The 15,405-nt window shown below is 42.4% G+C and overlaps 1 protein-coding gene across 3 annotated transcripts; it reads left to right on the top strand.

The window, feature by feature from the left end:
• Positions 1-2,733: 2,733 nt before the first annotated feature.
• On the top strand, positions 2,734-13,300 carry vamp4 (vesicle-associated membrane protein 4). 3 transcript variants are annotated; one of them, XM_080860674.1, is made up of 8 exons: positions 2,734-2,774; positions 5,490-5,591; positions 7,169-7,215; positions 7,316-7,366; positions 8,906-9,006; positions 11,460-11,539; positions 11,793-11,844; positions 12,011-13,300. In XM_080860674.1, exons 2-8 carry the CDS (start codon positions 5,526-5,528, stop codon positions 12,034-12,036), a joined length of 423 nt encoding a protein of 140 aa, XP_080716800.1. In that variant the 5' UTR covers positions 2,734-2,774; positions 5,490-5,525; the 3' UTR covers positions 12,037-13,300. The 3 variants fall into 3 exon arrangements, with proteins under 3 accessions (XP_080716800.1, XP_080716798.1, XP_080716799.1); XM_080860672.1 differs by lacking the exon at positions 2,734-2,774 and adding an exon at positions 4,208-4,298; XM_080860673.1 differs by lacking the exon at positions 2,734-2,774 and adding an exon at positions 4,240-4,250.
• Positions 13,301-15,405: the final 2,105 nt, after the last annotated feature.

Here is a 15,405-nt window from a genome sequence, read left to right as displayed (position 1 = left end):
AGGTCGTTATCAGTGGCACTGATTTAATGAGGCAACCACATCCCGTCTGTCTACTGGAACACCTGGCATTCCACTTGTTTGGTTTAGTGGGCACTGATTATTCCTTGGTGTTGTGGGATAGGTATGAATGTTTACGTCCTGTTTACGGCTGTGTTAATGGGGTGGTAGGATGCTTGCAATGGCATAGTCATGGGGAGAGGGGAAATAACAATGTCTGGTATCAAACCAAAGCCCTGGAATCTCCTCCACCTCCGCCTGGAATGGAAGGTTTAGAATGCCGTACATTTCCTCTGGGGTTGTCCATCAATCAGTGTGTGAGAACAGCCTGAAGTCACCATCAGGAGAAGCTTTGACCCATTGAGACCTGTATAAGGGGGAAATGCCTCTGATGGATGTCTTCAGAAAAACAGGTGCAGTTGCACGGATGAAAAGAAATGTTCTTGTTAGTGGACATTTTTTGTCTGTGAGTCAGTAAAAAAAAGCAGCCAATAACCTTGTTTCAACTGCTTTGACATGAAGACAATGAAGATGTGAGTGACAGGATTAATTGTGCTGGCTTCACACGCAAGGCACGTTTTACTACCCGTGAGTGCATTTTATTTACAACATGACTCAGTCTTTCCCTCAACATTATAATCAAAGCACTTTCCAACACAAACTGCATTTAATGACAAACTAATTAACTTGGCTCGACTTGCAGTTATTCTGAAAGACAGGATTTAATGACCCTTTACAGGAAGATGGGGATCTTGGGATTGCAATGAATATTTGTTCTCCCAGGTCATGTCCAATTTAACTTTGCTTACGTGCGGCATGGAGAGGAGATTGAAGACCCATGTCATTATAATATCCATTCTGTCACAATGCATAGAAGTGTATGTAGCTTTGAGGTTTGAGCTAGTGTGAAACATACAGGCAAGTCAAGTAATCTCACTCTATCTGTTGCTTTTGAATACATGGCCATAGATATAGACTTGTTTGAGCCAATACACTGTATGTGGATGTGCTTTGTGTGTGTGCAGGCAGAGGGGTAGATAAATGGTCTTGTGTGGTTCTTTGGGACTCTTCTGGGGCTGATGAGGCTCTGCATGCACATCTGGGAGGCATCAGTCACAGGTTTGGGAGCAGTTCCTGCAGGCCCTCCACGGCTCTCAACAGTCATTTATAACCATGACCTCGGCTTTGTGTTGAGACACATATACACATCACACAGCCCCATCCTCCCCTATGTGCACCCTTCCAGAGAGCTCCCCTAGCCCAGGGAACCTTGTGACAAACACCAGTCTCTCCATCCGTATAATCCCACGAAAGAAAAATAAGATCCTAAAAAAGGGAATCCAGAGCTCTGTTTCTCTCATTATGGATGCTGCTCTACTTTACTTTGGTGCTGCACAGTGACTCTCTGTTGCTTCAGGCTTTATAAACTTCAGAGGAAGAACAGGAGATTTAAGGAGTGGTCTGGGCATTGACATGCTGTTATGGCCTGAACACAAAACAGTGGAGGACTGTCATTTGTAGGATGCTCACAGTGTCTTGTTCGTTCTGGAAGATTATTTCATGAATAATGTGGAGTTGTCAATGTCAATGTCTGTCGATCTAGAATCCAAGTTGATCTTCCCTAGAATTATATCACTAAACTTGTTGTTTGTTAGAATGAATAGAACTGTATGAATAAAACAGTATTTTTCAGTGCTGCATTTGTCTACCTCCGTAAGGGGGGTGGGGGGGGGGGAGGGGGGGGGGGGGTGGCCATGGTAAAAAGAGAATGGTAATGTACCCAGGGGCAAATTGTTTCTGCAAAGTGTACTAATCTTGTCATTCCATTGAGGCCAAAGAAAGATGTCGTATGATGTATTATGTCCATGTTGAATTGGGGTTTGAGACATTTTTTGTGCTGTTCAGCATATTTTTGCACATACCTTTCAGAAATGAGATGATAAACGTCACATGCCTAAATCATTTTCAAGTTCGCGGTATGGACAGAGAACCTCATCTTCTCACTTGGCACAGCAGGAGAAAATTCCTTGAGGAGTGAGTTCTCAAGGATACCTGCTTTATACATTTGAAGACAACATTCCAGCGCTTGCCTACAAACTCCTTTCACTGTTTCTAACCAATGACCGATAAGTTCTCAACACAGTCCATCTTTCTTTCATTTTGCCTTGGATTTTTAGCATGGGCCCATACAGAACTGAATACACTCTTTAACCAGACACAATAAAGACTTGTAGAAGTATTTAGGCCTACTTTGTGCTCAAGACTAAGCTAATTATTCTGGCTTTTGTCTACGATCCATTCATTGCACTGATTTTTGTTTCCAATCAAAAGGCCAAATGACTTACTGACAAATAACAGGCATATCTTACACATGAAGTTCCTTGAGGGGAAATGATTAACATAAATAGTCAAGGTTTAAAAAATTGACCTACATGAAAAAGAAAAGTATCAGAAATAAATATGCGAAGTGGGACTGTAATGGCGCATTCTGAAAGCCACTCTGACAGACTAGTTGACTATCCGTCTTATCTGTTACATGGACAACGTAATCTATTGCAATACAGCTGTTTTGACCTCCAGTCAGCTGATGAGAACAGGAAGAATAGACAATCCGCTGAGATCACAGCATATACAACATTACACGGAACGTTCTGTACTCTGGATATTTCTGGACAGTACAGGTCTTGATTCAAGGGGAAAAGAAAAAAATCACTCCCTGTGATATTTATTTGCTTGCAGGAGACCGTCTCCCTGGAAAAAACAGCGGCAAACCAAAGGTAGTTACAAAGGTGAGCTGTTTCCGTAGCTCTAACACTGGCCTTGGTGTACGTTTTGCATCACTCTGGCAATGGGAATACAGCTACCGTTAGCTAGCCATCTATCGTTAGCTAGCCATCTATCGTTAGCTAATTTGACAATTATTCTCATATCACTAGTCTGGCGTTTTTCTTGTTCCGTTAATTCTACAATAATTAACGCACCCGCTATATCTCTAGAGGCAACTATACAAGTTCTTACTACCGTTTTGTGACAATTAAGTTCACTAATTGCTGGATTTAACTGATCGTATTATTTCAGCCAGCAGGGAAATGTGCCGAGGCCAATTCAGCGTCGCTATCCAACTAGCTAGCTAGCTTGCTATGGAAGTTATCCTGGTAACGTTTGTTAGCCAGCGTCAATTACGCTTGAATTATGGCAAGTGTGAAATAGAACTGTGTATCCTTATTAACGTATTGCAAGTTGCTGATCCCTCTCTATTTCAAGTCGTAGGATAAATCAACTTCAGTGATGTCACGTAATGATGTTTACATTCTACAGCTAGTTTGTAGACGTCAATGTGACCGCTTAAATAACATCCCAAAATAGTCTTAGTCAGCTAGCATAGTTCGTTAGCAAACTAATTAGCTCCCTGCTTTGTCTTGTTGCTTTTGCTCCGTATGATAATGTTAAATCAGCGGAATAGATAACTTGGTTTAAGATGCGTCAGCTAGCCTAGTCATTCTGTTGGGTCAGACTTTAAATAAATTATGAGGTAGGCCTAACTATGCCTCGCTCAAACCAGGTTTTAGGGCCACCGATTTAGTATTGGATTCAAGTGATTTACAGATTCATTCTAGAAATCGGAACGGGTTTACTGCGCTTTAGTCAGTCATACAGCACTGTGTTGTCAATAGTGATGTTTTGCACTGTCCTTGTGTTGGATATGTCCACATCAAAGTTATATCAATAGCCTCCAGTTGAAGTTTAACCTGCTCATTTATATTCTGCTGTAGACAATGTTGCATCTCATAAACTGTCCCTCCCTATACAAAAAAAATAGCCAGTGTATGATTGTGAGTCCTCATACCATTAGTGAGAGTGGGTCTGTATCTCTTCACCTACATCTGTCATCTGATTATGCTCCTTACCTTTGGCTCATCTCCATCTGTCAGTTATCATGCTCATGGTGAAAGTTCTGTCATTCATTACCACCATTCAAAATTAGGCTAATGGTCACTTTCAAACTGGTGGCCAAACAACTCTGCTGGAGAAACCAGTGTCTTTTCTCTTCCTCTCTGTCTTTATCTGCCTCCATTTCTTCCTCTCCATACTTCTCTCTCTCTCTCTCTGTTGTTGCCTCAGAAAGACCCCTGTCCCCAGCCACTTCCCCTCCTCTACTGTATTCTGGAAAATTCCGAGGCACCTCTGACCAGGGGAGAGGCTGTTTTCCGAAGTGCGCTGCCAAAAGGAGGCACAGAAAAAAGCCCCCCAGTGTGAGCACAATGGTATCTGTCGCGCAGATGCAGCCTGGGGTTGGGTTGGTGAGACGTTTTCTTAAGTGAGGGTTAGCCGGTGTCATTATTTACACACTCCTTTGAGTCAGGGCTCATAATGCATGATGCTGAATGGAGATTCGAATTAGTCTCTGAATCAGTCTCAAAGAAACACTCTGCATGTCCCACACTTTGGAAGACAGAGCACAGTCAAAAGACACACTTCCTATTCACTCAAGACGTTCCTTAACGCTGACAAATCACTTCCTCACTGGGGCGCAGCTGAAGGGCAGGAGGGGTCCTCAGGAACTGCAGGGGCCACTGCATAGCTGAGGACGTGTAATAGAGCGTGTTTTAAGTTTAACAGACTGAGTGGCCTACCTTCTCTTTCTTAACAAGACAGTCAGTAGTGAAGGTTGCTCGAGACCCAGTTACTGCAGCCTCTTTAGATTGCATGTTTTCATGAAGGATTATAATGGGTTTTACATGCACCAAAGACCGGCGGCAAAAGAAAGGTTCTCACGCTAGTCCACCACACTCTTGTTTATTGTTTACTTGTTTATAGGCCTTTGATGTGCTCCAGCACCTGTGTAGAGGATTTTTCTTTAAGCAGTTTTTGCAGTGGGTGTGTTTCAAGTCAACAGTGTAAAAAAGAAAAAAGTGACTTGCTGGAATCAACCACAGATTTTCAGTTGTTAGCACTTTATTTTGGGCCTCGTGCAGTGGTATTGATTTATCCATTTGACAGGTCAATTTTGCATGTCAGTAATGTTTTAATATGAGAGGAACACACCCTTGGTTCTCCAGAAAAGACATTGATTCAGCACCAATAGTTCTCAGCCTATGGGTCACCAGATGAGGCATTGATGTAGCAATGCATGTAGGGAGAAAAGAAAAGAGAAGCTTAACGTGCTTTGATGCACATGATCTGCTGTGCTTTCACATCTGTTTCCTGCCAAATCTAGCTCTTTATGACCATCCAGGAACAAGAAAGCGCAATGCAAAGCTAAGGGTTTTACAAGCTTGTGTATCCACATTTTTAAAGAAGTGTTCCACTGAGCAAATTAATCCATAGGTGCTGAATCACACCCGCTTTGATTTTTTAAAAATTTTAGTTAGACATGCATGCTCATCCAAAGTGTAAGTGAGTAATATGTGTTTAAGTAATGTGGACCTGTGCTGTGATTTAAATAGTGACCATTAGACTAATACAAATGTGTTTCTTCTGTTTGCCTGCAGAGGGAGCCAGAGAGGGAGGAACAGCTTGACGACAGCATGCCCCCAAAATTTAAACGGCACCTCCACGATGAAGAGGTCACAGGCTCTGTGCGCAGTGAGAGGGTGAGACGGCACAGGGCATTCTGGGCTGGGTGCACTGGGTAGTCAAGGGGTCGAGAATCATGAAGACATGATTGTGAGAGACGTGAATATAAAGTATGAGGAAAACACAAACCCTGGAAGAAGTACCTAAACAAAAAAAATGTAGATGTCTGTGAGGGAAAAAAGATGAATGACTGAACAAAAATTGTGACTCTGATCATGTCTGTCTTCCGTGACTGGAATAAGGACTGGAATGTTCTCTGTCCTCCCCTCTGTTGCTTCACTGGGTTATCGCAAAGCAATCAGGGAGAGGAGTACAGGGGCTCTTACATAACACATGCTGGACAGTCACACACACTAACACACTCCATCCCAGTGCTGATAATCGCTGTCAGTCTGCTCTTGCATCCTGTTTTCTGCACTCCTCCATTGCCCTTCCTTGCCCATTATGTTCAAGAGGGAGTAGTGTGAAGAAGCAGGAGATGAGTTTGGAGAAGGAAAGACATGCGTGCAGCTATGGTTCTGAAAAACACAACACTATGGAGTTAGTGCTACACTTAATGATTGCTTAGAGTGAAAGAGACTGTGATGTGTCAATGCAATGTGGACAGTAATAGCAGTGATTGAAACCCTAAAGGGTACCTGTTGTCAGATCAGATTTTTCAAATTCTTTTAGACATACTAGAGCTGCAAAAAGACATGGATGGGTATGTAGACTTCATCTGACAAGGTCTGGCTGGATGGTCCAAGCCAGGAAGTCTAGAAAGTTCCAGGCAGCCAAGGCATGGATATGATCACTTTGTAAACGAAGACAGTCAGCGTCAATGTAAATCTGTCAGACAGCTCCGACGATCTCCACAGCCAGAAAGATTTGCCCTTGATTTACCTAAAAAAAAAAAAACAGAAACATGAAAGCTTCTCATGAGAAAAGCAGCATCTGATCCATCTGAAACTGATGTACTGTACCAAAGAATGGCATAATGATGTATGTTGATGTCACACCTTTGGAAGCCCATCAGTTTCACTTTTATTGGCCTTTCTGAAGGCCCTTAACTCCTTTGCCGATCTGAACCTGCAATCGTTCAGCACCCTAGACTGACAAAAAACACTCACGGTTATTCTGACTTATCATTTATTGCAGTGTCATATAAAGTTAGGCTAACTTACCCCAGAGCAGTTGTCACACAGCAGTGCCTTATTTCAATGAATTAGAGGTTCTACTGCTTTGACTTATAGTTAAAGGTGTACATGGTCAACATCTCAGAATGTGCTGTCAGCACAGGGCTTTGGTTTAGACCCCTGTGAGTGCATCTGCAGGAAATCATGAAGGCTCTTCAGGGGATTTGGTTAAGGCCTCAGCCAAGCCCTCTACTCCTCAGCACTTCCTCCTCAGCGTGGACTTTGACCAGACCGCCTCATAGATGAGAGCAGGCTGTCTGAAGACAATAACAGACTGCTGACAAAGATCAGCCCCGTGCAGCGTCTGTTTTCTTAGGTGTTGAGTGTGTGCGCTGGGATTCCATTCAAGAGGGTAAGGGTTATCAGTGTTGTTCATGTGACTGGTTAGTTGTCTGACCCCTGACCTTCTTTATCTACAGAGAAACTTGCTAGAGGAAGACTCTGACGAAGAGGAAGACTTCTTCCTGTGAGTTGTGGTTTTAGTCTCTTGTAATGGTGGCTAGATTTGTTCTATGTCAAAGTCAAAAATTACAAAGAAATTGTATTAATTGTCATACGTGTTTTAGGAGAGGACCCACAGGACCAAGATTTGGAGCTAAAAATGACAAAGTCAGACAGTAAGTGTGCAAATACAATATAAAGAGTGAAAGGTCTGTCAGTTGTCTGGAAATGGAAATTCTCTCTTGGATGTGTGGATATGGCATCTGTTCATTTACAAGGCTAGGAGGGGACAGAGTTGTATCTCTCATCCCTTGTAAGCTGGTGTGTACACACAGTCTCAGAGACATGCACATACTCAGCCTCATAGATCATAGATGTGCAGCCAGAAGGTTTCAAAGGTCTGTCACTTCCGAAAGGCTATTACTATAACAATAACAATAACCAGGCAATGCAATAACAAAACATTTTGGTGTTTCATAACGAACCTCTCCGCCAGCCTCATGAAACATGATGGGTAGGTGTATACAGTGCAGGGGCAATTATTTGAATTGCAAACAGAAAAACAGCCGAGGACAGGGGGTAGCCGTCATCTCCCCACGCTTTTATTATATCAACAAAGTCGTCCCCCCCCCCCATGTGCCCAAACCAGCCCCAGACCTCTGCCCCCTCAAATCAAATCAAATCAAATCCTGACTTGTGTTGGTTTTGTTTAAGTTGCTGGCCAGCGCACTTGAGGACTCAGCATTGCAGTGCTTGTTAATGCTGTTATAGGCAGGCGTCCTTTTATGTCATCTGAAAGTCAAATTCTTTCCTCCTTTTTTTGTCCCTGCACCTTTGTTGAAAGTACGCTCGGTGATGATTTAATTAAGACAGAGAACACTGAGAATGCTTCTATAACAGGCAATCATTGGCACTGAAAACAAAGGAGAGGGGAAAGGAGTGGTAGGAGGGAAGAAAAAGAAACGATTGAATTATTTTCCAGCAGTGCTGCCCTATGCTCTGCCCCCAGCAAGGCTTTATGTTGAGTTAATGAGGCCGCAGGTACACAGGCAGAGGTGGCACCTGCAGGAGAGATTAGCCCTGCCAAGGCGTGCCCAGTCAGGGGCCCTGGCTCCAGTGGAGGGCAGGGGCATAAGCAGGCCCAAGCCCAAAAGCCCGTGACAGGGGCAAAAACATCCTGGCACCTCCTGGGGAGTATGCTTTGTGCCAGCAGAGAAACAAAAAAAGCCATGGGCTGCTTTAGTCATTATTCACCAGAGGGAGTGTTCAGGTTGACAGGTATTTGAACATGCCCAGGCTCCACTAATGTAAATTCTCTTGCATCTCACCCAAAACACCCAACGTGGGGTGCCTATTTTCCATGCTTGGAGTGATTACCTGGAACCACCTCCAGAGAGATTTGACTTGGGACAGGGACCAGATATTCCCTCCTATTTCAGTAAACACACTTGACTTTTTTATGGCTTAGAACATTAACAGAAACGGTAGCGCTACTAACTATATTTACAGTCCTAACTCTCCAAAATCCCCAGCGAGACTTACAATGTATTTACAGCTGGATACATGTGTCAGGGTGTCATACTAACTTTGTGCTCCACAGTAAATAAACACTACATATTATTTTAAAGGAGCCCTCTTGGTTCCTCTGTGTTTCTGCCACCATTAAGACGTCTATCACTCCTTGTTTTGTTTTTAACTTCCTCTCCTTTCCTCAGGGTGCAGTCACAGGTTGACGAGGTCATCGATGTCATGCAGGAGAACATCTCCAAGGTGATCGAGAGGGGTGAACGTCTGGATGATCTACAGGACAAATCAGGTGAGGTCGCTTGCCCCTGCCTGGCATGTAACGGGTCGGTAGAGTTCCTCACAGATGAGTCAACAGTTGTGAAAAAACAGCAAACACAGCTCAGCAAACTCTCGCAGCGGGAGACTCGGAATGGAGAGATTGTCACTCATTAAAGTCTCCACTGTCTCGGGTACTGATGAAGATGCCAGACACGGGCAGCCTCCCACAAACCTGACAGAAAACACAGGTGTTCATGCATAAACATCAGTTGGATTATGAGCCAGTGCAGAGTCAGAGCATACAGACCCCCACATACCAATGATGTGTGTGTGTGTGGTGTTTAGGGAGGTGACTAGTTAGAAAGGACAGTTTAGTTGTTTGACGCTTGCTTAAAACTGTTTCCATTGCAATCCTGACCACCTCTGCTTTTGCTATCCTACTGTCCAGCAGAGGAAACCATGACATTTATATGACATGGAGAAACAAGTCACTTCCCAAGCAAAACAAAGTGCCCCTTAATATTAACTGCTGCCAAGAAAAGCCAACAAGGAGAACGACACAGTCTCGTAAATCCAAATACACACCGGACGCTCTCTCCTAGCACTGTCAGCCTATTTATTTATTTAGTTTGGGCCAGAGGTCCCCAAACCTTTCATGGCAGGCCACCCTTTGACACTGGAAAAAAAAACAGATTGCACTGAGTGCAATTTGCACCCCCCAATTTGAGATGCTCATACAGCCAAAATGTTTTAAACAAAGAAAAACACATTTTGTATAGCTTTTCTTAACATTGTGTCTCTGTTTTATTAATAATAAGGCTAGCTATCTCTTCTAGTATATAGGCTAAATGGTAGGCCTTGACCATGCTATTAAATTTTAAAGGAGGCTACAACTTAATCACTAGATAGATAGTTACAGGCCACTATGATACAAGAGCACCTCCGTACTTCAGTTGACCAGTAGTTGGTTGTTTACAGTTCTCATTCCGTTTTTTTTTGTCCTAAGCCTGTGCCCCCTAGCTGTAGCTCTGCTCCCCCCCTGGGGGGCCACCTCACACTTTGGTTTAGGCGTCAGTGGCCGACACCCCAGACCTTTGGTGCTCTCCCACCTCTTGCCAGATCAGGTATCCCACTTCACAGGCATGGAAGGCATGGCAATGGTGTGGCTGACTAAACAGGACCCTTGTGTATTGAAAGAAGTTAAGTGTGTTTCCGGAGTGTGTGTGCGTGTGTGTGTGCGTGTGCGTTTGCGTGTGCGTGTGTGTGTAAGGTGGCAGTGGACAGGGGAGTGGGGGTGGCTTAGCTTTGAATTGTGCACTTGCTAACAGCAAACAGCTCTTGCTCTGCCTGTTCTCTGTTGCACAGATGAAACCCATTGCTGCTCCGGCGTTTGTTCCTCCTGGCGTTTCCATTAGAAATTGTTATGTCGGGGACAGATGTTGTAAAACCGACTCTCTCTGTTTTGGTGGATGGATGGATGGATGTGTGTGTGGGAGTGTTTGGGGATGGGCAGGGGGTCATTTTTGAAGGAAGTTTGTCCACTATGACAACACAGAGCAGCACATCTGGAAGGCATTGTCATTTCAGAGAGAGAGAGAGAGAGATTGTGTGTATGTGCGTGCGTGCGTGCGTTCGTGCGTGCTCGACATGTGTTGCCCATTGTTGCCCTGTGCGCACCATGTGCAGGTAGCACACAGAGAACAGTGTATGTGTTTGTTAGTGAGAGCGCTTCAAAGAGCATGTGCACGTGTTTCCCATTGTGAAACCTGAAATGGGTGTGTCCCCCTGATCACTGTTATTAAGAGTCGCCACATAGTAGGGCCAGGGCTACACGCATCTATGCACGATAGGGAGGAGAACGAGACAGACTTCTTCTAGCAAACTCCACACTGCTTTGTTTCTCTCTTCTTTCTTTCTTTCTTTCTTTCTTTCTTTCTTTCTTACTTACTTTCTCTCTCTCTCTCCCACTCTCTCGCTCTCTGACCTGGGCTTGATTTGTAGCCATGTGGCCATCTCTTCCTCATCACGTTCTCTCCCGCCATGTTTCCCTGCCAGTGCACATGCAGGATGCTATTTTTAAGTCCTTGAAGCTGATTCCCGCTGTTAATAAATGTTTGGAGCAGATTGAGAGAATGTAACTGGGGAGGGGTGTATGTGTTGATGTTTTCCAGCATACACAGAGCTAATTATGTCCATTTGAGACTTTTCTAATTTTCTCAGCTAACAGACCAAATCTCAACAAATGTCTCCGAGAAACAAACAAAGAACTTAGCACAAACTGTGATCAAAGAAGATTTGGCAAAGTTGTGTAACGCACGCGGTCCTTAGAGATGTGGGAAAGAACAGCCTGCTCATGACCGGTCCTCTCTGTGCTGTTTGACTGGGCCTGGACCGCTGATGGCTCATTGTGTTTGTCTGTCCTCTTCTCCCTTCCTCCCTCTCTCTCTTTCTCTTTTTCTGTCGCTGGCGTGTCCCTGTGTGTAGAGAGCCTGTCAGATAATGCCTCGGCGTTCAGCAGCCGTTCCAAGCAGCTTCACAGAAGGATGTGGTGGAGAGACGTTAAGGTGAGTGTACCCCCCCACACACACACACATACACCTCCCCCTAGAATGGCCCTCCAGTGTCCCATAAGGGTCACAGTAGTCTTGCAGTGTCCCATCATTTTTCAGACAACACAAGAATTCTGCAGTGGCCCACCTGTCTATTGCTATCTCTCCAGTCCTCCAGACTTCAGGTAGACGTGTCACTGGTATGCCCAATCTTCTTTTGAGTGCTCTAGTGTCTCACCTGTGCTCTGTGTGTTTTTTTCCTCTACAGATGAAGGCCATTATTGCCCTGGTTGTGGTGATACTATTGCTCATTATTATTGGTATGTGTAAAATTGTACACTTTGTATGAACACATACACACACCGACACACACACACACACACACACACACACACCCATACTCATACTCATCCTCTGCCTGTTCCTGAGGTTAATGAAATTGTCCCCTTCCTTTCTCTTTCTTTGACTGTCTTCTGTCTTCTGCAGTTCCTGTGATCCTCCGGTATCGCTAGGGGCAGGTGGGTAGGTTTGGGGGCCTGAGGAACGCCTCCTCTTCCACTCCCGGTCTCCTCTTCCTCCTGCCTGCACTCATTCCTCCACACCAGCAGGAGGTGCTACACACACCTGCTCCGCCCACTGTGCCAACCGGCTCAGGGCCAGGTCAAGGGCCCAGCTCTCTGGGTGTGTGTAATCCCCCTGTATACAGAATGCATATAATCTGAACATATCAGTGAGAAAATATACACACACACACACACACACACACACACAGTCATATATACTCACACATTTAGTGATATTTCACTTCGAAGACATTCTGCTGTCCGTCAGGCAAAGTGGTGGCTGCTTTCAACATTACAGGTGCTCTCTTTGACCATTTTAAACTCTTCCTCTTCATTTTAAACGTTTCCTGTAACAGACGGTTAAGTATCTTTAGTTTATTATTTCACCATAAAGAATCATTGGTGGTTACAGCAACAGGAGTCCTTTGAAATATTCTTAGCAGAACTGTGAACCAAATGTATTGCGATAATGCCCACCCTTATTCTGAATATACTCAACTCAAACATACACACACACACACACACACACATACACACACACACACCTTGCTTAAGGGTTTGGTTACAGTTCTGTGCCCATAGAGTTAAGTAGATGGAAATGTACCTTCCACAATCCAAATTATTTGTATGTAGTTTTGGTAAAGGTGACATTGAATGAAACCAATATGACACCAAAAAGAGTGGCCCTATGGTGGTGTCTGTAAGTCCTTCATTTTTTTTAATTCTCACATAAAATGTATTCAGTTCGGGGGATTTAAATAAGTAATGCTTCTAAGTATTTGCTGCTATTACACTGATCACACTGACAGGGACAAATGTAATTGGGGAAATGTCAGTTTTTGACCATGGCTGTTTTTTGTGTTGTGTATGTTGTTTATGTTAGGAAGAGACTTAATTTTGCAACTTTGTTGTTAGGATGGAGAAACTCATTAAAGCTGGACTTGACTGTGCTTTTGCAGTTTGCTATAAGAATTATTTGGTTATTATTAATTAATTAATTACTTGATTGAATTAATTATTCTTTTGGATGGTTTATCGTGGATTAAGTTTTCATTCAGCATTTATGGGCTGTGCTTCACACATCTGTACATTAGGACTGTACTGTTACTCTTTTTGTTCTTTCTGCTTTTCACAGAGGATTATTTTCAGATTGTTATCATTATTTGTATTTAATTTAATGTAAATATTCTTTTAAGTTAATGTAAATATTCATTCTGTAGACATGGACTCAACAATGTAACATTGGCCAACTGTGAACTACTTGAACTTTTCTTTGAAATAAAGTAATTTTAAAAGGGCGTATGGCTGGATGATATTCAGACTACAGGGGACAGAGGGTAAGGTCATTTAGAAACAGACGCTGATCTGCTTACCACACAGCCCTCTGGTAATCACTGGTATATATTGCTTAAGTATCCATCGAAGGATTCATTATAGTATATTTTATTGAGCACCAGCTCACTCCCACGCACATGCACATGCACTCACTTACTCACTCCTCTAATGGCCATTTCATTTTATGACCAGAACAGTGTCGTGCATTGGTTAGTGCTTGAGCTGATCTTGGTTTGAACCCTGGTTCCCTACACATTGTCATCTTAATCGTTTTCTCACGTCTTGTTTTTTACTCACCCTTGTTTCTGTTCTTTTCGTAGTATTGATGTGGTCTGTGCTTACTGAAATTTTTTTTAGAGGAGAAGCAGAAATCACCATTACCATAAGATATATAGGCAAGGCAAGTTTATTTATATGGGCCATTCTACCGAATTGGTGCAAAGTCAGGTCGGAAATATTTGGATTTTTTTTATGTTTTATTCCCAAAACTTTGTCCGTATGTATATTGTACCATATCTAAAGTACACTTATCTAGTAAAAGAACAGTCAATTTTTATATTGTATTTTCAGAATGTGTTGGAATGTTTTTCCTCTTCCAAAAATTGTCACTACCGAAACATCACATTTACTATAGTAAAAAAGTATTATTATTGACCTGTTCAGATTGTGTTTCCTTCCCTTCTCTGAAGAGTATTTTTACAAATATTTCTTGAAGGTTTTCACAATGAAATCCATAAAAATGAATTTTTTACCAAATTTTCAAGTTCAATTTATACAATTCATCAAAATCTAAGTGCAATATTTCTTTGTAAAATGCTAAATACTGATCATATTGATTCCAGAGTTGTTCATTGATGAAATTGAACATACATTAATCCAATCAGTATCATAACATTTTAGTTGATTACTCAATATACTTAATTTTTTACAAAACATCCTGTGTTTCGGTAGTGCTGCACTGTTTCGGTAGTGACATCCAGTGTTTCGGTAGTGACTGCACTGTTGGATGGATGTTCATTTCTCTCCCAAAATCTTCCAAAAGGTGCTCTGGGCCGCCCTTTAGTCCACACAACACATTTATTTAAAAATTATGGGATTGAACTACTTACCAATTCATTTTGTCACTACTGAAATCATCAGGTCACTACCATATGTTTCGGTAGTGACTGTTTCGGTAGTGACAATTCTAGCTAACTTTAAGCATAAATAAAGAATTCTAACAAGCACATGGCATGCAAACACATCTTTGAAGAGGTGAACACACATACAAACATAAGATTTTCCATGAAACCCCAAAAGGTTTACTTAATTGAAGAAAACATGCGTTTCGGTAGTGACAATTCTTAAGGTTACACGTCGATTTTCAGACTTTGGAACACATTTATATAAAAACTATGGGATTTAGCTACTTACCATTCAACCATGAGGGTCAGAGATGCAGTGTCACTTCATGGTCAAAAATGCAGAGTCGTGGCTAAAACACAGGCTCAGCCAATGGACTAAAACTCTTGTGTTTCGGTAGTGACATGAAAACTAGGGACATGATTTTTTGAGTATAGAAAATTGATTTAAAAATTAAACCCACAATAAATCTAAATATTCCAAGTTCTGTTTCAACCCAATCATAAAGATCTTTGAAATTAAATCATTGAAAAAAATCTAAAAAAATTGAAAAGTGTTATTTAAAGGCATTGAAATTTAGATGTCAGGGTTGGGGACAGCTACTTCCCAATAGAAAGTACCCTATAAATGATGATTTTGTATATATTTAGCTTATCACTATCTCATGTAATGCATTGGGTTTATATAGACCATAACATTTTCTAATTAAATATCTATGCCTAAATACCTAATTGTTTTGTAAATAGTTTTTATTGTTGAGGGACTGCATATTACACGAATTCGGTAGAATGGCCCATATAGCACATTTCATACACACAGGCAATTCAATGTGCTTTATCTAAATAAAAGCATTAGGAACAA

The sequence above is a fragment of the Sprattus sprattus genome (genome assembly GCF_963457725.1).
Source record: "Sprattus sprattus genome assembly, chromosome: 2".
In the NCBI taxonomy this organism is placed as follows: Eukaryota; Metazoa; Chordata; class Actinopteri; order Clupeiformes; family Clupeidae; genus Sprattus; species Sprattus sprattus.
Note: the sequence above shows the minus strand (reverse complement) of the source record. Positions and strands in the feature narration are given on the sequence as shown.